Source organism: Thermobia domestica, chromosome 16 (genome assembly GCF_964235325.1).
Source record: "Thermobia domestica chromosome 16, izTheDome1.hap1.1, whole genome shotgun sequence".
Classification (NCBI taxonomy): domain Eukaryota; kingdom Metazoa; phylum Arthropoda; class Insecta; order Zygentoma; family Lepismatidae; genus Thermobia; species Thermobia domestica.
The window spans coordinates 25,138,119-25,162,783 of NC_137469.1; the positions used below are offsets into that span (position 1 = coordinate 25,138,119).

The window sequence follows — 24,665 nt, forward strand, 5'->3', positions numbered from 1 at the left end:
TTGTCAGGAAAATGAACCAAACCTGTTGTTGCTTTTTCTGGAGTGTTTAGAAGCTCAAGCAAGAAACTCTTTCCCTTGCTTTTTTTTTTTTTTCATTGTGTCTTGATAATATTACGCAGGGAACTCTTCCCCATGTCATTTATTCGTATTATGACTTCATAATATTATGTAGGAAACTCTGCCCTTTATCATTGTTTGTTATTCTTTAGTGAAAAATTATTTCCCTTATTCTTGTTGCTGCGTGTGTACATTGATTCCTCCAATTTTTGGATATAGTCTAAACTTCTGAAACATTGAACATTATCTTTGGGACAACCTGCATCTGCGCAGTATTTTTTCAATTCTGTTGTCAAGTCGTATATACAGTATGCCTTTTACCCCTTTTGCGCTCCAAACCTTTTACCTTTTTTGCGTTCCAAATCATAATGCAAAGCACTTTGCTCAGCTTCCTGTTTCAGTGTTTTTTAAAGCACAAAGGAAGTCGGGTGCAAGTTAATCCTGCTCTTGAGCTTGTTGTTCCATCTTTATTTGTTCAATTGCATTATTTGTTTAATTCTTCATACTGCCAATATATACAGTTGAGCGAACTGTTTGCTGCACGATTTGAAAGTTCCATTTAAAAGAAGTTTCTTCCATTCTGCAATATTTCGTGACTTTTTATGATCGAGTAAACAAAAAATTCTCTGTTCGTGTCCATCCAGAAAAAGTAAGCTTGAGTTGTCGTCCATTCCTTAGGTTTTCCTCGGTTAACACAATGTTTCGTCCTGATTCTAGGTCCTCCTTTCCTCTAAGACCTCCTTAATCTTGTCGTCTTACATAGTTCATGTTTCTCTTGAAGCTGTTTTAGGAATTTTCGTCATGAAATCCAATCCACTATTAAACAGAATACTCATTTCTTCGTGCTAGATCTTCGTTAGGGGCTCGTCACTTTCTCTGCCTCTTTTCTTTGAGACCATCCTTTGGACTTCTGCTTTAGCGACACCCTGTTGACATTTGTGTCCCATTCACTTAATTACCACTTTTCCCTTTGTTACTAACTGTCCCGTCTCAGAATTCTGTTTGGGGGCCTGGTGGCTCAGTGGTAGAGCGTTCACCTCCGGTGCTTGGGGTCCCTGATTCGATCCCAGCTCTCGCCGTGTGGACTTTGTGGTGGAGAAACACCGTGCTCGTGAGTTTTCTCGCGGTTCTCCCGTTTCCTCCCACTTTTTTCATTCCACCGTTTCCCTCATCTCTCATCGTCACCGTCTCTTTTAACCTAACCGGCATAACCGTAGGACGTAAAACTTAAAGATTTCATTTCATTTCATTTCAGTATTCTGCTTTTTCACATTAATACTGAAATCCTTCATACACCATACAGGGCTTTGCCTTTGCTCGTCTCAGTGATTGTTACTTCATCCATTATAATGTATCGAGCTAAACGAAAAAAGAAATACAATTTTAGTTCAATAAAGGGCAATACAAATACAATTTTTCATTATACTTCAATACGTATATACAATAAAAGCGTAAGTAAATTAATATATATTAATATAGTTAGCTATGTGAGTACAATTTAATCTACACAAAGCTGTTTGTCTCTTTCCAGAGATCTCTGTCCACAATTCGTGCGAGCTGTTTATCTTTTCAGGACAAAATATAGAACCAGAGGAACCAGAGAAACGTAACTACATTTTCGTACATTTACAGGCGAGAGGACAAAAGTATTATTTTCTTAGAAAGATGTGTTTTTAATAAGATGATAATTGAGTTACATTACAACAGATGATTGACAAGGTGAACAGATGGCGTTACGTTACATTTACACCAAGGGGGGCTTCCAAATTATGTCCAAACATGAAGAAGACGAAAACCGCATTTTTGGAGTTACGTTCCTCTTGTTCTCATGCGACGATATAAAGTGAATGTAAAATCATTTCAATAATATGATCAAGAAAACTCACCTATGTGCAGTATGATTACTTGCTGGAGTAACACTTCAAACACTCTGCTGCGTTGATCCACTGTATTTATTTCGCTTAGGCCTATAAATGAAGTTTACTCTCCCCTTATATAGCCGCAAGCTATTAATCAGTCAATAACATTGGCAGGTGCACAGGCCAGTAGCCAGCCCCAAAACATAGGGGGGGGTGAAGTTAGGAGGGGGCCCGATCCAACCATATTATAGTTCATCACCATATTATAGTTCATTTGCAAGCCTACCGTGAAAATTTGGAGGGGCCAGCAAAAATTTAGGGGGGGGCGGCCCCCCTAGACCTCCCTGGATGCGGGCCTGCAGGTGCATAATCTCGAACAGGTTCTTTCATCTCGCAGGGCGCAAACTTCCCGGTGCAAGTACATCGCGGGGGCAGTTTCCACTCTTTTTCAGATAGAGCCCAAATTTCCCAGCCGAAAAATTCTCGACACCTTTCACAGAGTATTCTGGGTGATGATGTTACGTTCTCTTGAGATGCTGAATCGATTATTAAAAACCAGTTGTTGCTATTTATTATCATTTTTGTTCTATTGCAACAAACGTCGAAACTGGAAATGGTTACTGTCAAATAGATAATTCTGGTTTATATAGAGTGTCATAGGTAATGATACCAGAGTATGTTTACTTGAGACGCTGAATCGATTGCAAAAACAGCTTCTATCACAGTTTCTGTTCTATTTTATTAAAGGTTGGAAACAGAAATGGTTAATTTAAACTACTTTTGGTTTGTACAGAGGGTTAACGAAGAAGATCGAAACTATTATTGGAACGCTGAATCTTCTGCAGAAAACCATTTCTCGATATTTTTCTTATCATTTTGCTCTGATACCTGTCGGCAGACGGACGAACGGACATAGCCGTTCTATTAAACTACCAATACTTATGCGTAGCCTTTATAAATCTTAGAAGTATCTAAGTTTCATCCATAATCTAACTGTAATGAAGTGTACGTTTAAGTCTGGCTATTCACATAAGCTATCTCAGCGTTTCTCAACTTTTTTTTTTCCTTTGGGGCATAGCAAAGTACGTTTCAAACTTTCGTGGCATTCCTGCATGTGATTTATTTTTTTTTTAGATTGTAACGCGTTCTACGCCCACGTATTACGGTACAAGTAATTTCAATAACACGTAAAATAATCCTGTTATTGAAATTACTTTTCAGTGTCCAGTGTTTCTTTCCAAAGAAAAATGAACAGCGTTAAAAGCACACTTTCCAGCTTTAAACCTGGAAGACAAGTGTGAAATCAAATCGATTGGCCATAAATTTTTATTTCCTTCTTAAGATAACTTGTTTGCGGAAGATCTTAGAAGTCATTAAAAATCTCGCGACACACCAATGGGTCGCAAAACAGCGGTTGAGAAACGCTGAGCTATGTGAATCAGATTACACTATCATAAGTGCATTTCGAAATTCAAACTTGGGTACCATATCAAATATTAAAAAGAAAATAATAGTATCATTTATTTATTTATTTATTTATTTAAACAGGATTTACAAAGATTTATGAAGTTTTTATAAGATTTACAAATATAACCATCCGATGAGCATTCCGTCAGAGGATCACTCCAGATCCACCAAAGTGACAGTTTTGGACCTGTAGCGGACACCACTGTTCGATTGAATTAACTATAAGGTCTTCCCACGGGTGGACTAACTGCTATAATTCCACTGTCTCCTTGCTGTTTCACAGTGTCCAGCTACTGAAATACAATCACATGTTTGCTACATATCTAGGAATTATTACACGTTCAGATTTATTTTAATGATAATCCAGGCGGGAAAAGATATATGAAAACTAGGCAGTGTAATATAAAGTAGTTGGGTGTGGAAAAGCCCTTGCTATCTACCCTATTTCTCCAACATACCAGGTGACCAAAAAAGTTCGTGCCGTTTGTGATGTACCATTAATCATGCGGTCACAGAGAGGAAACAATATGACGCACATGGCTGCCAAGCAATCAGGAGTTTGTCTGATCATCGGCCTTTCGTAATATAAGCACGTTGCGCACGTACAACTATCATAGATTGTCCACTGTCAAAGAGAAATGGAGGTATCGAAGCGGCTTGTTCATATGTGTTTGTTGTATGACTTTAAAGTTGGCCTGTCAGCTGCGGCATTAAGTCGCTGCATATGCCAGGCATTTGGGGAGAATGCCGCGAACGAACGCACCGCCAAGCATTGGTTCCAGAAATTTCATTCGGGAGATGTGAGCCTTTTGGATGAACCTCGCAGTGGACGACCCCATGTGTTGGATGACGAGGCCCTGGAAACAGCCATCAAGGACAGTGATCTAATGTGTGATGATCTTGCAAAAAGGTTCCATGTTTCCGCTGAAACAGTCAGTCGGGAATTGCGTGGGATAGGGAAGTCATACAAGTTAAGCAAGTGGGTACCCTACACGTCGGGAGCCAACAAGGAACAGGAGTCCTGTCCTGTTTGTCCTTTACTCACTCGGCAGCTGAATATACGCATCTTCAATCTCTTGCTCATTGGTGACGAAAAGTGGATCCTTTATATTTCTAAGCATACCAGACATTGGTTGTCGCCACGTGACCCTGTTCCTCACACCTCAAGATACTCCTGCACTTATGAAAGGTTATGCTGTCTGTATGGTGGAATTGTCGGTGGAAAGAGTGTACTGTGCAGTGTAGTAGAAGGAGCTATTATTGGTGAATCGCAAGGGTGCTGTTACTGCATGACAATGACAAGTGTCATGTGACAAGAAGGACTCTGGAGACCCTTCAGCAACTTGGCTGGGAGACACTCTGCAATGCACCATATTCACCGAATCTTTCCCAACAGATTATCACCTATTTCATTCCCTCGACAACCACCTGCGTGGAAGGAGACCCGCGGAACGCACTCACGGGCTTCTTTGCATCCATGATCACTAGGTTATCACTAGGTTATTGTGTTGCTGTAAGAATGTTTGCTAAAGCTGTTGGAAGGAGATTACTTCGAAACCTAAAGATACGTGCCGTCCACTGTATTACTCTTTGTTTATCATTGCTCTAGACAGACAAGAACATTTTGGTTACCTGGTACATTGGACCCTAACCTGGCCTACTTTCAGTCTCCCTCTTTGTCAAACTGGAGAATATGTTAAAGAAAATATCAATTCCCATATCACTCACTCATTTTATTTATTTATTTATGTTTAGTTGTCCTCAAAGATATTTTAATTCTGAGACGAACGCTTGTCTTTGGGCAAGCTGCTAAAAACCCGAAATTTGGTAACAAGTGTAAGTTCATACCATACACAAGAAATAATTTTAAAAAAAAGAAAGAAAAGCTTAGTGATTAACCAAAAGAAATAATTTTCTTTATGCCACCACTATGGGCCATTTTACTTTGAAAGCGTCAATTTAAAATGTAGAAAATAACCACGGAAAAGTGGTACGTAGTTCAGTGTCTATATATGATATTTGAAGGTACCATTAGCAATGTAGAACCGAGAAAAATTGGAAAATTTCTGGTTAAGATTGACAGCAGGAGGAGGTTTCAAATAGGGTTAGCAACCTTCCCGTATTATATTGAAGCTTCCGTGTTTTTGCACAATTTTAAAACTTTTCCCCGTCTCTTGATTTGATTTAATTTGGAAGCTCGTTATCACCAGTATTAAAAGATAAAAAATGGCAGTAAAATAGCAACTTCAATGCTAAACTGCTGGTTATATAAATTCTTGAAGCTTGTTTCCTTTCTTACACGTCAATCTTCTTTTAAAAACATAAAAAATATCTTCAGATTTTCTGTAGTCTCTGAATACTATGCAATCATTTTATACTTGTTATTTATTTATTTATTTTGCTAATAAAATGCATTAAATTTGAGCATGTTTTCCCATTTATAATGTGACGTTGTAATGAAGCCTAATTTTTTTCCCTAGAAAGAAAACTTGCCAACCCTAGTTTCAAACCTAGACTCTGACTTCTACTCATAAATATTATAAGCGTACTTACCCTCACACTGTTTACTATTAACATGGAAAACCTTAATATATTTTTTTAAATAAAAAATTTTCCCTTTGAGAGTAAAATCAATATTTATTTACAAACAATAATCTCAAACAATATTAACAATTATAAATTAAACATATGGTATATACTATCTCTCTCTCGTATATATATAGTTAAAAATGATTTTATTTATACATATTCTCCTTATCTGGAACAAGGAAGAATTGCCATCAGAGTGGAAAGAATCAATCATTGTTCCAATTCACAAGAAGGGCGACAAAAGCAACTGTAATAATTATCGAGGCATTTCTCTTCTGTCAACATCCTATAAAATCCTTTCAAATATTCTGTTAGCAAGACTGACCCCATACGCAGATGAAACTATTGGAGATTATCAGTGCGGATTTAGACGAAATCGATCAACTATCGACCAAATATTTATCATTCGCCAAATACTCGAAAAAAAAGTGGGAATACAATACCCCGATACATCAACTATTTATTGATTTTAGAAAGGCGTACGACTCGGTTAGGAGAGAAACATTATACAACGTTCTTACAGAACTCGGAATACCGAGAAAGCTAATTAGATTAATTAAGATATGTTTAAATGAATCCCAAAGTAAAGTACGGGTAGGAAAATTTTTGTCCACGAGCTTTCACGTCGAAAATGGCCTGAAACAAGGAGATGCGTTGTCGCCATTATTATTTAACTTCGTTATGGAATACGCTATAAGGAAAATCAAAGATAGCAACCAGGGCCTAGAGTTGAACGGTATTAACCAGGTTATGGCATATGCTGATGATGTAAATTTAATAGGGGATGATAGGAGAACAATAGAAAGAAATGCAGAGATCTTATTAAACGCCTGCAGGGACATGGGTTTAGAAGTAAATGCAGAGAAAACTAAATACATGGAAGTGCGTCGGGACCGGAATACAGCAAATTATGAATGCGTTAAAATATTAAATAATACTTTTGATAAAGTGGATACTTTCAAATATCTAGGATCAATATTAACAGAGAAAAATCATATTCACGAAGAAATTAAATGTCGACTAAAAGCAGGGAATTCGTGTTACTATTCGGTTCAAAATCTCTTGTCGTCGCGAATTCTGTCGAGGAATTTGAAGCTTTAAAATATACAAAACGATAATTATGCCTGTTGTTCTGTATGGCTGCGAAATATGGTCACTTACTCTGAGGGAAGAACATAGACTGAAAGTATTTGAGAACAAGATCCTGAGACGAATATTCGGACCCAAGAGGAACGGGAATGGGGAATGGCGGAAACTTTATAACGAGGAACTACATAATTTATATGGTTTACCCAACATTGTTAGGGTCGTCAAGTCTAGGAGGCTTAGGTGGGCGGGTCATGTAGCTAGAATGGAAGAAAGTAGAAACGCTTTCAAAGTCTTGACTGGAAGACCAATCGGAAAACGACCATTAGGAAGACCTAGGCGCAGATGGGAGGACAATGTTAAGATGGATCTCGCAGAGATTGGAATACAAAGTAGAAACTGGATGCAGTTAGCTAAGGATAGAAGTCAGTGGAGAGCTTTTGTGAACGCGGCATTGAACCTCCGGGTTCCATAGGCCATAGAGTTAGTTAGTTAGTTAGTTAGTATTGCGTATTAGTATATTTAGTTATCAAGATACTGCTCTCACCTTGTTATAGAGGTCTTCACGGGCTCGGGCCTACAAAGCACATATCACTTCAGGCCCGGGCCGTAAAGTTTTAAATATACAACTATATTTCTCGGACCTTTTCGGGCCTATCTTTGTAAATGTATTTTACAACGATATTTATTGGACGTTTGGACCGTTCTTTCTGGAGAACTTTTAAAGCACAACTGCAAAATTAAACCTCTAATTGCTGCAAATGAACACACAATTTGAAATAATTATTAAATTTCTGTAAATCTGGCTTATTTCGGGCTCATTTGATTATCACAACGAGTTCGGGCTGGGCTCGGGTCTAAATACCAAAACTTATTTCGGACTCAGGTCGGGAATCACATTATAAATTCACACGCGGGCCAGGCTCAGGCTAAAAATTCAGACCCTTGCAGACCTCTATCTTGTTAGCACAAAAGAGTCCCAGTCTGAATATAACAAAATAAAAATGTACCAGTAAAGTAACTATTCCCCGTTCAGCGCAAGCTCTAAACTCTGATAAACAAAATATTTATATCCTTCCGCTTGTCCAAATACAATTGGCTAGTGGTGTATCACTCCTACTCCCCACGGGGAGGAGGAAATTATACACGTGCATTTTGACAATACTGTATAGTGTTGTCCAGATACTTAAGGCAGCAGCAGAATATATATATATATAAAAGAAAACTCGAAAGATAAAAAGTGAATTGCGCTGATAAGCACTTGTTGCTTAATGGGTAAAGATTTCTTTTGTTAGTGTTTCACCACAACACTCGCTGAACCGGGATTCATGTGAGCCATCTTTCAGACTTAAAAAGAAAAACACGCCTCCACAGTTGAATTGGCGTCATAATTACTCCGCATGCTTAGTGTTTATTTATATTGTTTCATTTAAGCACACTCGACTACAATTATTATTAAATAATCCATATTATACTTTTGTCACTTATAATATGTCGCAGTTTTATATGGAGCTTCATAGTAAAAGTAGTAATCAAATCATATGAACTATTTTGCGGAGGAGTACAAGCGTCGGTAGGCCAACAGCAAATCAGCGAGCACATGGCTTTGTTTGTCTTAGTTTAGAGCCTAGGCCGAACAGACTTTAGATAGAAACACATAGTGTAAAAACGACAGGAAGATAAAACTGAAGTTTTCAACCATTAACTGATAGTCATTAGGGCACACGAAATCAAAGAGAAGACGGTCTTATATGAAGAGATTTTTTGTTCGTTTTTGTTTTCCTTTCTGATCATTTCCACCAGGTATCTTCACAAATAATGACCCAACATCTTAGATAGCATTGCATTGTACAATCCGCAGCAAAACACCTGCAACATGAACATGTACAGCTCACAGATGACGAGAAGAACCCTAGCAGAAGTAGTGTGACGTAGGTATTGGCTCGCCTACTTTTCGCACGGGGGTTTCAAATGACACCACGGAATAGCACACATATAACTTTACCTGGAGTAGCAGACGACATCTAAGTATAGACCACACCTCAAAAACCGAAAATGGACTTGACCGTGTCGTTGACCTTTCCCCGCTATCCCTGTTTTAGGGTTCTTTTCGTCATCTGTGAGCTGTATGTTTATTGTGAAACGACAAAATTCTTTGCTTCATAATAAGTGTGCATGGGACGACGTCGAGGTTTCTTCTGGCGTGATTCGTGCCACTTAGACGTTATGTTTATTCCCTTGGCTGTTAGGCGTAATTTCACAATAAACTTACATGCTCGTGTTGCAGGTTTTTTGCTGCGGACTGTACATGGATTTGTGAATTATGGTTTCCATCTAATAGATTCCTTTTAATTTATTTCCATATAGTATTAACTAACTAACTAACTCTACTGACTATAGAACCCTCCGATTCAATGCTGCGTTCAGAAAAGCTCTCCACTGACTTCTATCCTTAGCCAACTGGATCTACTTTCTACTTTCTACTCTTATTTCTACGATATTCATCTTAAATATTGCCCTCCCATATGCGCGTAGGTCTTCCTAATGGTCGTTTTCCGATTGATCTTCCAGTTAAGTCTTCGAAAGCGTTCCTACTTTCTTCCATTCTGGTTACATGACGTTCTCACCTGAGCATCCTAGACTTGATGACCCTAACGATGTTTGATAAACGGTATAAATTATGTAGTTCCTTGTTATGAAGTTTCCGCCATTCCCCATTCGTGTTCCTCTTGGGTCCGAATATTCGTCTCAGGTTCTTGTTCTCAGATTCTTTCAGTCTATGTTCTTCCCTCAGAGTAAGAGACCATGCTTCACAAACAATTAGCAAAACAGGTATGATTATCGCTTTATATATTTTAAGCTTCAAATTCCTCATCAGAATTCGCGATGACAAAAGATTTTGAACTGTGCTTTTAGTCGACGTTTAATTTCTTCGTGAGTATAGTATTCGTCTGTTAATATTGAGCCTAGATATTTGAAAGCATCCAAAGTATTATTTGACATTTTAACGCATCCATAATTTGTTATATTACGATCCCGACGAACTTCCATGTATTGAGTGTTCTTCATGTGGTATTTGATATTAATTTTCTTATGACAAATTTGAAGGAAAAAAATCTCGTCTTGTGGCCGGGTAAATATGGTGAGTCAATAGTCTTTGGTAAGTTGCTTTTTAATTAACTAAACTAATCTACCTTTACATTGCAGAACATTGTAGCCCCGTCTGAACTCTTAATACTACAAGTAAACTTGATCAAATTTAAAAGACACAGAGAAATTTAAGGATAAAATAAGTGTCAGAAACATAAGTGCTTTCGTCTATCACTAAAGTTTGGAGTCAAGAAAAGAAGTCAGTGATGATGAAAGGACATTGGCTCATTTCAAGTGTGAGAGGCCTCTGGTTCGATCGTATGTAGGACATATAAGCTTGTAGTAGGCACAATTTTGTCCGTCGGTTTTCTCGGAATTCTCCCGTTTCCTCGCACATTCTCATTTACCAATTCATTTACAATCATTCACTTTCTTCAATCATCTGTGACCTTTAGCCTAAGGGACATATACATGGGACGTGAAACGAAGATTTCATTTCTTTTATTTTCCTGATTTTGGTTTGTTCTCCAGTTGCGATATTTTTTGTTTTTGAATACACATACATATTTTGTAACTATTATGATATTATTCATCAATATTTATTTATTCATCACAAATTATTTTTTATATTATAAATGTAGGACAGAAGTTTGCCATGTTGCAGATGAAATCGGCATTGTCTGCTGTGTTGAGACATTTTCGAGTGGAAACAGCTGAAAAGAGAGAGAAGAGGTGAAGCTAGTAACAGCTGTCGCTTTGAAACCAAAGAACAGGATAAATATAAGACTTCATTCAAGTAATAAATCCTAGATTGTAGCTACTACTGCTATGACAAAAAAAGAATAACTTACTTTTTCATTTGTATGTGGGAGAGAGTGAGTGACAATGAGGATTTTTTTAAAAGTAATTACAGAAGTACATATTTTCTATCCTTAAAAAAAAACGAATTTTCATCAATATCTAGTGTATATGTGTTTAGCTTACAACCTTTTACTTCACCCCGCACAGTGTGTTCTGAATTGAGTTTGAAAAACAAGAGGCAGGGATCGACACACACACTTCAGTGATGTTCAGGAACATATTCTCATCACTGGGGGACTGTAATGAAATTTTAAGAGCTGAGTTTGAAAAAAAAATCATATTGTATAAAATATATTAAAAAGTTTTACTCCTGTTAAAGTTATTCAAAGAACAAGGACGCCCATATTGTATTTTCTAAGGAGGGGCAAGTATACGCGACATTTCAAATATAGGTTCAAATTTTGCTGTAACTAATGTAAAAATTCTATAGGGTTTTCGATATTTCGAAGTAAAATTTCCTCTTGGGGGTTAGCGCCTCACCTTGCCCCCCCCTGATGGGCGCCCTTGTCAAAGTATCAATATTATTTTTGTATTTTTTAGGAATAACAATTGTAAAACATATAATACCCAATTTGGTAATGCAGTTCAAGATAGTAAAAAAATACGATAATACTTAGTTAATTAGGTGAAAAGAATTTTTTAGATAAAGAGTGTTAACTTTAAATACAAACTAATTATTTGCTGAGCAACTACTATATATTTTCATCAATATTCAACACGTGTTACAGTTTCGCCAACTAACTCTTTGGCTTTATCAGACACTATGATGAATATATATAACACTCTATATCGAATACTATCACTTTAAGGCTCAAAAGCTTAACGAATTGGTTTCCCACGTAATAGTTTTAAAAAAATTCATTTTATATCCTTTGTCTTGAAGTTTATGAAAATAAAGCTTTGCATTTTTCTTAAAATTAATCTTTTAATTTTATTTTTCCTTAGATATAATTCTGACAGGAAGTGAGACTTTTTTTATCGAGTACTTGGCTCCCAAGAAACTATTTAAACAATAAATTGAGTGAGAAGTATGCAAATGTTTTGTTTCAGTATGGTCAGCACTAAGAGTCACTGAGACAATACATAGGAAATACCTATATCAAAGATTTTCATAGTGTTGCCAAAACCTGACAATGCATGTATCTTGAACGAAAATATATATAGAGTCTAACTAACTGACTCTATGACCAATGGAACCCGGAGATTCAATGCCTTCACAATAACTCTCTACTGACTTCTGTTTTTAGTCAACAAGATTTAGTTCCTACTTTGTATTCCTATTTCGGTAAGATCTATCTTAATATTGCCCTCAAATCTGCAGCTAGGTCTTCGTAATAGTCGCTTCCCGATTCGTCTTCCAGTAAAGACTTTGAAAGCGTTTCTGCTTTCTTCCATCCTGGTTACATGACCTCCCACCTGAGCCTCCTAGACTTGATGACCCTAACGATGTTTGGTAAACGGTATAAATTATGCAATTCCTCATTATGAAGATTCCGCAGTTCCATGTTCCCGTTTCTCTTGGATCCGAATATTTGTCTTAGGATTTTATTCTCAAATACTGTCAGTTTACGTTCTTCCCTCAGAGTAAGCGACCAAGTTTCACAACCATACAGCATAACAGGCATGATTATCGTTTTATAGACTATATTTTAAGCTCCAAATTCCTCCACAGAATTAGCGACGACAAAAGATTTTGAACGAATATTATATATATATATAAATTCCCCTTCCTCAAAGTATAAGAAGAATTTTGGAATTTTCAACGTTGACTAATTTGTTGGATAAGATATAAATTTGTTGATTTTTCTACAATTTAATCGATTTCAAATATCATTATGGATTTTTCTCGCTTTCGATGCTTCAATTAAATAAATCTTCTTTTGTTTGTTTATCCAATTTTTAACATACAAATTTTATCAATTCCTTTTATAAATTTTTAACCCTTGTAAAGCTTTCATGAATTTCTATCTTACATAACGTTTTTCAAGTAGCAAAGCTATTATGAATCTTCATCACAAGAGAATTTGTGTGATAATTGTTTTTTTTTTTTTATAGAGTGAAAGAAAGATGTTTGACTGACGTTATGAACACTCAGTGAAACATTGGATAATTACGTAAATATTTTAATGTCTGCAAGTTGTGGATTTTATTTATGGAATATTGATACACCGTATGCAGGGGCGGATCTAGGATATGATCAAGAGAGGGGCTAAACCATTTTGCCGTTTTATCCAGTGTAAAGCAGAATTGAAGCCCATTTTATCCAGTGCATATCTGAGCGTCAAGGGGAGGGCTATAGCCCCTATAGCCTTCCCTTAGATCCGCCACTGACCTATGTATTGTTTAAAGTCAACACAAAAACATTTCAGTTAAGAAAAGAGACAAGAAAACATCTTGAAGTAAAACTTGTTATCGTTCTTAACACGTTGGTTGGCGGACATGAATACCCCAAGGTTATATACTTTTTTTCAAGTATACAATATTCTATGAAATATGTGTATCAATTTTATGCACATGGCCTGTCAGCGAAGTCACTTTGTGTATCAATTCTATATACATGGCAGTCAATGTGTTAAATTACCGTGAAATGCTGCTTTTATTTAAAAACTTCTTATTTTTAGTTTTGTCATGAAATTTAAACGTAGATTTCCCTTGAAACACGAAATTTTCATTTAATTGAAAACGCTGAATTATTCAACTGTTTTTTCATTTAGGTACCAAACGGAAAATTCTACCCCCTGCTCCAAAGAAACACCTGCAGTGCCTTTGTTTGTTTATTACAGACCATAGTACAAAATTACGCAAACTATGATTAAATATTGTTTTGCTGCTAGAGTCTGTCTATCTCAGGTGTGCCCTCGGAAAATATGCGAGACATACTTCGGCCCCACCCCAGCAACCCTCGGAAGAAGGAAACCCTCCCTTTGCATACGGAAAAGAAGTGAATGACCTCAGCTGTGTTGCCAATTTGTCATTCAGTCGTTTGGTCTTGACGAGTGAAGATCGTAGGCTACTTAAAATGGCTAACAAGATAGAGGACAGCGAAGCCTGTGAAATAATTCATTGTGGCAACGCTTCCACATCCAACAATTGAAAGATCTTGGCCGCAACAACTTCTCCCTCCTCTTTTGATGGAGGTATGGGAAAACACACATCGACAGTAGCGCCAAAAGGGGCAAAGTTGAGATGGAAAGGCTCTAACAATCAAAGACATTAAATTTTATTTTCCGTGCCAATTTTATGAGGCAGCAAAGAAATGGTATGTCGTCTGAACGGTATATATTTTAAATTTAGGCATTAACTATTTCTTGAGTCTTTCACCAAAACAGAAGCTAGCAGTCTCACGAACTAGTTTCAAATCAATATTAAAAACGTATTTCATTGTTACTCATTCTCTCCTGATGTCTTTTATACATCACTCTTACATTTTGTAAATATTAAATGGTAATTTTCTTCATTCTCATGTAGATTTCAGATTATTTTTTTGTAAATATGTTTATTTGTTATTTTGCTACCTTGATAATGATATTTTATCTATTGATGTGATAAGGTTAGGTTTAGTTATTTAATGTACGAGAAAATATCGTACAAAGTAGTTACACCACATCAATAATATGTCAGTGAATTTAATAACAAAGTGTGTACCTTTAATTTAAAATATTAAAAATTGATTTTGGTAATTACCAAACCACACCTTTCAGGGACGAGTTTTGTTTGCGTTTTACACTAAGTAGGCTCGTAGACTTGAAAGTTCGGTAAATGTTATAAGACGGAGAAAAAAAAAGTGAAATTAAAGAGGAGAAAATATTAAGTTAAAAACCATTTTTTTCATTCATTGATGTTCACTTAGATAGTTTATAGTTTTAACCTCTCTTCACCTTCAAGAAAGTATTATTTTAAAAAAATATATTTACCATACTAAAGAAAAACAAAGTTATGTGTATCTTGAAATGATATGAATTTGGGTGCTTGAATCGCCCTCTTGAAATTTTGCGTAGGTCACTGCTTAACTTGGATTGCAAATTAACGTTAAACGTACCTTATTTATTTTAAAAGAGTGTCTTCCTTCATTCCAGAGTATTCATAAGAAGATATTATGTAATTTGCTTGGAATGTGGTTTAATTCTTATTCGAAGCCCATTGGCTGGTCGAAGAACCAAATCTCCCATAATTTCAACATTTTCTAGTTTATCTACAGCTTCCAATGTGTAATGCCTTAGTACTGTTGATAGAACAGCTTTTTCTTCCAGAAGAGCAAACTTTTGACCTATATTGTAAAGAAATAAATACACATCATATTAGGAAAACAGAATTTCATTCTGGTCGTATAAACATCAAAATGCTAATACGAGTTTTCTGATATCAGAACATGACCGTACTTCATCGATTTTTAAGTCAATTTTTATTAGAACTGTTTTGCGAAAATTTCATTAAGACTACATCCAAAATTGACTTAAAAAAGTTCTATGTTAAACTTGTTATGCTGGTAGATTTCATAACCAAAAGCTGCCTCCACATCTTATTACTATACACTCTTATATACCAGGTCAAAATCTACCAGCATGCCAAGTTTGATCTAGATCGGATAAGGTCAGTTGAATTCGTGCAGCACACACACACACACACACACACACACACATACATTATATATATATATATATATATATATATATATATATATATATATATATATATACAGTAGAGCGTCGATTATCCGAACGTCAGTCAACCAAACGACCGCTTAAGCGAACTGTGTACTCGCTTGCACCTGTTACTCTCCCACCCTACCGTCCATCATCCCCCTCACTCCCAAACCAAGTTTCCCACAGTAGTCGCCGCACTGAGCCACCGCTGGCGGAACATTGCTTCTCTTGGGGCCTTCATAAGGCGCTGCTGACCGGCCAAGCCGCCAGTCGCTGTGTTTCAACAATCAGCACACTTCTGTCGGTTTGGCACTGGCTGTAGAAGTACAATACAGTACAGTTCGATTATCCGAACAAACTAGTTTTCCGAACACCCATGTCCCCTAATTACTTCGGATAATCGACGCTGTACTGTATATATATATATATATATATATATATATATATATATATATATATATATATATATATATATAGTTACTAATAAACACATAATATAGTCAGATACATTTAGTGGAATACGAGAAACAAATAAAAGGTAAGAAGAACAAAAATTAGTACTTTTGTTATATATCAGTAAACCCAGAGAGACTAATGGATGGTCTGCTCAACCGAATTCTTAAATAGATTGATTGATTTTGAGATTGTCGTATGTTGGGTGGAAGAAACACGGATAGTGAATGCAAAGTACGATTTCGAGTAATATTTCGACGAGTGTAGGGGAAGAGAAAGGACTTTATTTTCACCTGATCTTGTACTGTGATCGTGATGAGCATTTAGTGGTTGCAAACATTAATAAGTAGAAGGGTTGTTGGAAGCGCAAAGTCTTAAAGAGAAGTGTGAGTCTATGCAGATGACGTCTATCAGCAAGTTTCAGAAGACTCAGCTTTCTGTGGTATGGAGTTAAATGATTTGATCGCTTGAGATTATAAGTAAACCGTATGCAGGCATTTTGGATACGTTGTAACTGGTACATTAATTCTTCATTTAAGTCTGATAGTGCTACAACACAATATTAAAAAAAAACTTTGAGTTTTACGTCTCACGGTTATGCCGGCTAGGCTAAAGGAGACGGTGATGATGAGAAATGAATGAAATGGTGGAATGAAGAAAGTGTGAAGAAATGGGAGAACCCCGAGAAAATCCACACATGTGGTCACAATATTCAAGGTGAGGAAATATTGCAGATTTTACAAGCAGTAATTTTGTTTCAGTGGGTAGAATTTTCTTAAGTCTAGCGAGTGAATGCAAAGACCAGAACGCTTTCTTACATACAGCGTTGATGTGAGGTTTCCACTCAAGAGATTGATCTATTATTATCCCGAGATTTGTGATGGTTTCAGAAAATGGAATACTTGTTCCATTTATCTGTACTATTGGTATATTCGAACGGTGCATTTGTATAAGTCGTTTAGAGGAGACACAAATGCATTCAGATTTAAGTGGATTTATGGTTAATCCATTTTCGTTTGACCATAGGTAAATACGATCTAAATTCTCATTCATTTGTTGAATTGAATTGTCCAAATTTTCGGGTTGACCTGAGATATAGATTTGAAAGTCGTCCGCGTATCGGTGAAATTAACAACATTGTAAGACAGGAGGAAGGTCATATATGTATAGACAGAACAGGAGAGTAGGGCTGTTCCGATAATCGAGTAATCGATAACAATTCGATAAAATTTCAAAACCGTTTCATCGATACAGAATTTTAATTTTATCAAATTATCGAACTTTCGAGACTCCCGAAATGTTCGAGACTCCCGAAATTTTCGAGACTCCCGAAATGATCGAGACTCCCGAAATGATCGAGACTCCCGAAATGATCGAGACTCTCGAAATGATCGAGACTCTCGAAGTGTTCGAGGCACTCGAAATGTAAGAAACATTAAACAACTTCGAGACACTCGAACTCTTCGAGAGTCTCGAATTGTTTGAAAGCAGCGAATACAGAAATATATCAATATTTTGAAAAGTTCGGGATTATCTGAGTGTTCGGAAGAAACAATGCATTCGAGGTTATCATAGTTGTATATAATATGTATTACATATATGCAGAGTGTTTATTTTAAAACTTCTCTCTTTAGCAATGAAGTGAAGGAAAAGTTTTTTCCCCACAGATCTGTATAAGGTTTAAGCAGTCTGTCAGAAGAGAGAAAGAGAAAACATGCATCACCTGAATGGAATTGGAATCCAAGACACCATTAGTCTACTAATAGTCACTTTGCCGATTGCGCCAATAACGGGGCAGGCAGAAAAATAATTTTAATATGATTTCGAGGGTTTAATTTAAAGTTCTGTATAGAGATAGGTACTGATATAGGTAGAGGTAAGGAAAGTCGATAAGGCTGAAGACTTATCAAACTTCCGTTTCCAAAATTTACTCTCCGGCGCTCGAATGCCTTCGAGTATTTGAGATTGTCGTGAAACAAACCTTGAGAATTTTGGGTGTGAAGCTCCCTATTACAGGACGTCCTGTCTGTCTGTTTGCATGTGGCATCCGACGATAACTTTCGAACGGATTGTCCGATTTTGATGGAACTCATTTTAAAATGCTCTCTTTTGCTTTCACCAGACACCTATTGTTTTGGTTGCCATACCACAAGGGGATTTTTCCCGAATTGAAGTATTTGTTCTTACTTTGGGCGTAGGCGTGTGAAAGCTACGATAACTTTCGAATGAATTATCCGATTTTAAAGAGGATTGGTCTAAATGCATATGTCAGGTATCTGTTGCTCTTGGTTACTTTACGATATTTGATTTTGTGCATAAGATGCCGTGCGGCTCTGGGTATTACCAACCTCAGATTCAATGTGTACCTGGGAGGGGGGCGGGTGCGGCCGAAGCGTGGTGCCAACAACACCACATTCATCTACGACTGAAGGCACACTCCCTACATGCCCTCATGGCATGATGCTATGCACAAGGGAGAACTTTACATATGACAGAACGAAGACTAAAGGAAAATGAAGTGAAATCTTCCAGTTTAATGACCTACTATTATGTCTGTTAGGCTAAGGGAGAAGTATGATTAAGGCAAGTGAATGATGATGGAATAATTGGTTGAATGGGAATGTGGAAGGAAACGGGAGTAGGCCCTACGTCGAGAAAACCCACGGACACGATGTTGTCCACCACAAACTTACTTGGTCGGGGATCGAACCAGGGAGGGACAAAAGGGATGAAGGGGAAAGGAGAAAAACACACATCCTCTGACTTACATTTCAATGGCTCTGATTCAATTTCCATATCAAATTAAAATAACTTCCGATCACTTCTTAAGGAAAAATAGAAAACATTATTTCCTCAAGAGTTCTTTTAGCTGCTTCGTATATTGTTGCAAACAGCCTTTCAAAGAAAGATGGTCGTGCAGTTACAGTAGAGCGTCGATTATCCGAAGTAATTGGGGGACATGGGTGTTCGGAAAACTGGTTTGTTCGGATAATCGAACTGTACTGTACTGTACTTCTACAGCCAGTGCCAAACCGACAGAAGTGTGCTGATTGTTGAAACACAGCGACTGGCGGCTTGGCCGGTCAGCAGCGCCTTATGAAGGCCCCATTAGAAGCAATGTTCCGCCAGCGGTGGCTCAGTGCGGCGACTACTGTGGGAAACTTGGTTTGGGAGTGAGGGGGATGATGGACGGTAGGGTGGGAGAGTAACAGGTGCGAGCGAGTACACAGTTCGGTTAAGCGGTCGTTCGGTTGACCGACGTTCGGATAATCGACGCTCTACTGTACTTGCTTTGCAGTTGTTGAAAGAAATATTAGACCCTATCTCTCCTGTTGTGTCCTGCATACAATAGACTACTTATCATTGTTTCTTTCTTTTAAACCGATTACGATTACAGTGCACTTCGGTTGTAATCAAAATTCTCTATGAGAAACAAGGTTATACTGCTAATTCAAGCTGAAACAGTACTGGAAAGTGTGTTCAAGTTACTGAAGTGAAAATGTCAGCGAAAAGGTCATATGGGATATTTGGATCATTCTGAAACTTGGATATTTGGATAGGGAACATACTAGTTCCTAAATAAAATCTTGACCGGACCACGGTAGATCCTATAGTATTGGAGCTATGGACCTATAAAGTTCATTTATTCATGTTTTCGGCATCCTGTAACTCCAAAAGGAAGCATTTGTGCACCCAGGTTGGTCTATACTTTTTGTTTTATCTTGGTCTCAGGATAGGGTTGCCATATTTTGAAATTAGAAAAGCGGGGGGTTCTAAACCGTAAGTACTGATGTGAATTTGTGTATTAGAAATACTGACGATCCTTATATATATATATATATATATATATATATATATATATATATATATATATATATATATATATATATATATATATTAGTGATTTCTTTGTTAAGTGACACTTCCAATGTACTTTTCTAACAAAACTAAAGTAAAGAAAATTTAGTTTTTGCCTTTAATGTTTTATTAAGTTCAACAAATGTGAGTCTCGAATTGTAAAGTAAGTATTAAATAAGTATTACAGTAAAATATCTCTAATAAGAATTTCTCTAAGACAAGTTTCAAAAAAAAAAAAAAAAAAAAAAAAAAGCAAACGATATATGGCAGATGTTGTTCATACGGTTTTCTCTCTAAGGAATACAAAATAATTTCTAAACTTTTATCGTAAGAAAGCTAAAACATATTTAGGAGTCTTGGTCCATCTCTTATAAAATTTCTGATCATTTTCAAAGATTTCTACTTGAAATCATACTAACATACGAAAATACCACAGTTTCACAATATATGAAATACAGTATAAACATTTTAAAAGAAAAAATACTAATAATGAATCTAATCTAAACAATATGCTAAGGATCCGTAGGTTCAATTTGCAATCATTTCTGAATATATAGACTAGTTGAACATATAGATTACGTAACAACATAGACGTGTTCAGTTGAACTGGACAGAATGTTATCAAAGAAATACGCACCCATGAGATCATACATTAGTATTCATGGGTTGAACCAAAATGTGTATGATTATGCTAAATTTTTTACATTTTTCATTCCCTTTAACTTCCTTTAAAAAATCTCGATGGCATAAAATCTTATCATAAAGTTCTACGCATGATACGTCTTTTATATTGTACAAAACCAGTAGTAATAATTTGACAGTTTTTGCGTTCATCTTGTTTCTATCATCTGTCCATTCGCGATTGAAATTGACACAGAAATGTAGCGGTTTACGTTGAATATAACAACACTTTATCAACAAAGTCGTCTTAGATTTTTCTCCAATCCGAAAAAGCAGGTGGTTTTTCATGATTAAGAGATGATTAAGCGGGGGACGAATATAAGACCTGAAAATCTGGTGGTATCCGCTAAAATTAGGTAATGTGGCAACCCAAACGTTGGCGGTGTTGTTTTGAAACACTCTATATAAATAATGCACCACATTATTCTAAATTGATGCAAAACTCTTACGTTTTTAAAACCTACATTATTCGTCCAGGAAGCAATCTAACGACGCCAAACGACGCTTCTGGATCCGCTAGTGTGTAGATTCATCATAATGTACAAACCAACTGTATAGAACATATGGTACACTGTATATTCACTGTCGAGGAAATAGATTTATTTCCGTTTTTCACCTTCATTAAACTTAGTGATGATTTCAAGGTTTCCCCCGCGTAGTCTTATCATACGTCCTAGATTCAAGCCCGATCCGGAAAATTGTCTGGGATTAACTAATGCCCGAAATTTTAGGGAAAATGGAAGACTGGGAAATTTCGCTGTGTTTGGTCAAGTGCTTGGCTTGCAATTCTGTCTTGTGCTGATATTTATGAAAAAATCAATAACGATGAGGTGTTCTTCGCAAGAATACTTTACTCAGGAAAATAATTAAGACAATAATATAAAAAATATATTTTAAGTATAGAAAATGAACATAAGCATTTTAGGAAGTTAAGATTAGACTTTTCTTAACTTCTCAATAAACAGACACACCATTTTTAAAAATATCCAGAAATTATGGTAATCCTACCCCGGAAGATTTTGAATACACGGAGGGTGAAAGTAGCAAAAATACTGGTAAACCACGGTGAACATGATCAGAGGTATGTTTTTGGGGAAATATTCCTCCTAGACAATCCCTGAAATCACCACTGATTTGACTAACATTTATTTTACTGAAAGGCTAAAGGGGGAGTTTGCGCCCAAAGCATCATCATATCTGATTGCGGCAATGTGTGAACTAGTGGCCATTAAGAGAAAGCAAACACGACAGAAGATAATACATTTGGCTTAAAAATAAAATTTTGCTATAACATTTTAGCAACACCGTGCGTGATTAATATGGTTGAGGTGTTGGGCGTATACTATATCGTATCAAGAGCAAAGTACCATATTTGTACGTTTAAGACCGTATCTCTGGCAACACTAATACACTAGCTGTTAGCAAATAACAAACAAGAGATAAAATTTAGGGAAAAATGAACGCTTTCTGTGTGTGGGGGAAGGGGAGGTGACGAGAAAGCAATCCCTTTGTGCACGCTTTCCTTTCTACTCGCTTTCCTTTGCAATAACTTATCAGATAAAAAAAAGTTGTTTGACTAGTTTGGCTGCAAGAAGGAATCATTGGAGAGGTGAAGGAACCGAACTGTCCATCACTACTTTTGATAATACCCGAAACTTCGATAATACTCGAAATTTCAATAATACCCGAAACTTCGATAATACTCGAAATGTCGATAATACCCGAAACTTCGATAATACTCGAAATTCCGATAATACCCGAAACTTCGATAATACTCGAAATTTCGATAATACCCGAAACTTTGATAATACTCGAAATTTCGATAATACCCGAAACTTCGATAATACTCGAAATTTCGATAATACCCGAAACTTCGATAATACTCGAAACTTCGATAATACCCGAAACTTTGATAATACTCGAAACTTCGATAATACCCGAAACTTCGATAATTTCAAATACTCGAAAGGTTTCGAGTAACCGATGACAACTCGATAAATTTTCAGTCTCGAAGTTCGATAGGTCCTCAGCCTTATCGAACACCCCTACAGGAGAGGGCCAAGGCCGCTTCCTTGAGGGACACCTTGTGTGAGTTTCGGCAGTGGAGAGTAAGTATTGGATACTGTCACAAATTGGTACAGTTCTTGTAGATAAATTTGACCCCATTTCATGGCACCGTCCGAGAAGTTAAATTTCGTCGCCACTGGCTGAAATGATTCAGAATATTTTGAGGTGAGTGCTACAACTAGAAAGCCGATGACTTTATGGGTTAAGTCTATTTTGTAAAAAAGGACAGGTGCTTATTGCTTGCTAACTTGTCCTTCTTTAAAGTTAGTTCGCAGTTGCCTGTTTCGTTGAACTTAATACTATCAAGTGAAAAAAATATCTTAAAAAAAGAATGGAAGAATAGAAGCATTTTCATTAAGAAACCTTACCTGCGTTTAGATATCTTTTGGTTGAAGTCCAATTTCAACAAAGTACAAACCGCTACTCGAAATTCCTACCTACCTATGCAGTTTCTAGGTCCAGCACTGAATGGAATGTACGCATAAGGATGTCGTCCTTGTACCCTTTCTGGCAGAAAATGATCAGGGTTGAATTCTTCTGGGTTAGGATATATCTCAGGATTTCGGTGAATGTCAAATATATGTAGAGTAACGATTGATCCTGCAGGCACCAAATAGTTCACTGAAAAGAGAAAAAAAATAGTTTAAAAAAATTGTTGTTTCTGAATTGTTCTGATCAATGTTAAAACCTAAAACATAATATTTAATTTTGGAGAATGATTGATGAATTTTTATTGCTGCTATTTTTTGAAAAAGGTGGGGATAAGTGGTTTCTAACTGATTGAAACCATAATGATCATACAGGCTAGTTTGTAAGATTTATAACGAATTCTTTATTGGGGCCGCGGTGGCTCAGTGGTAGAGCGTTCACCTCTGGTGCTTGGGGTCCTGGGTTCGATCCCAGTCCCTTCCAAATGGACTTTGTGATAGACAAACACCATGTGCGAGGGTTTCATCGGGGTTCTACCGTTTCCTTCCACTTTCTTCATTCCAGCATTTTATTCATTACTCATCATCACCGTCTCCTTTGGCATAACCGTAAAACTCAAAGATTTCATTTCTTTTTCTTTTCTTTTTCTTTACTTCTCAGCAAATGGGCGACTAAATTGCGTACTACTAACGAACGATGCACTGGACAACTAAAAACGCATATTTAAAATGCATAAGGGTTATAACGAAGAAAATAACATAATATCCTTGTAAAAAATTGAGAAATTGTTCTTTTAACAAGAAAGTATCCCAGAAGGTTTTGTCTATCTCTTCTGTACTAACAAAAAAGGTTTGGTCTTCCTAAATACGAAAAGTCAAAAAGTAAGGGACTTTTGAGGAAAGGTACATTTATTCTAATGATAGAAAACTGAAACACATTTTATTTTTCCACATAATCTCCCTGCACTTCAACGCACTTTTCCCAACGTTTCCCAAGTTTTTTTTTTCTATTCCGTCGGAAAAAAAAGTTTCTCGATTGCACTTGCAACCAATTTTGCACCTCATTAATGAATTGTGCATCGGTTGCAAATTCTCTGCATCGGTCCAAACATATGAAAATTGCTTGGATTTCGTCCACTGTGATTCGTCTGTTTCTCATCACCATACCCTCAACGACTTTCAAATTGTCCCCAGTCGTTGACGTCGATGCCTTGCCCGTCTTTCATCATCATATAAAGTTGTTGTTCTCTGTTTGAAACACTCTGTCCATTCTTAAGATTTGTTTCGCGATAAATAGCTGTCACAATACTGCGCTTGCGTTCACGAATAGTTTCCGCAGGTTTAACAGCTTCCGCAAACTAAACGGAATCACTGCTCTCATTTCCAAGGATGTTATAAAATAGAGGATCTGCCCATACATATCTTCATCATATGAAGTCAATGAAGCCAAAAAACAACTGAGCATCGTCTGAGCTGACACGTCTGATTGGCTACTCTCCTTTCCGCCATGATTGTTGGCTCGAAAC

The 24,665-nt window shown here is 36.7% G+C and overlaps 1 protein-coding gene across 2 annotated transcripts in view; it reads right to left on the reverse strand.

Annotated features, from left to right (window-relative positions):
- Window positions 1–15,049: 15,049 nt before the first annotated feature.
- The window catches only part of LOC145672953 (cytochrome P450 4C1-like), a 74,860-nt gene continuing 65,244 nt past the window's right edge, over window positions 15,050–24,665 (reverse strand). For both annotated transcript variants that reach the window (XM_081742205.1, XM_081742206.1), the window contains 2 exons: window positions 23,153–23,332; window positions 15,050–15,276 (listed from right to left, as the gene is read on the reverse strand). In XM_081742205.1, coding sequence (XP_081598331.1) covers window positions 15,104–15,276; window positions 23,153–23,332 — 353 coding nt within the window. In that variant the 3' untranslated portion in view covers window positions 15,050–15,103. The remainder of the gene's footprint in view (window positions 15,277–23,152; window positions 23,333–24,665) is intronic.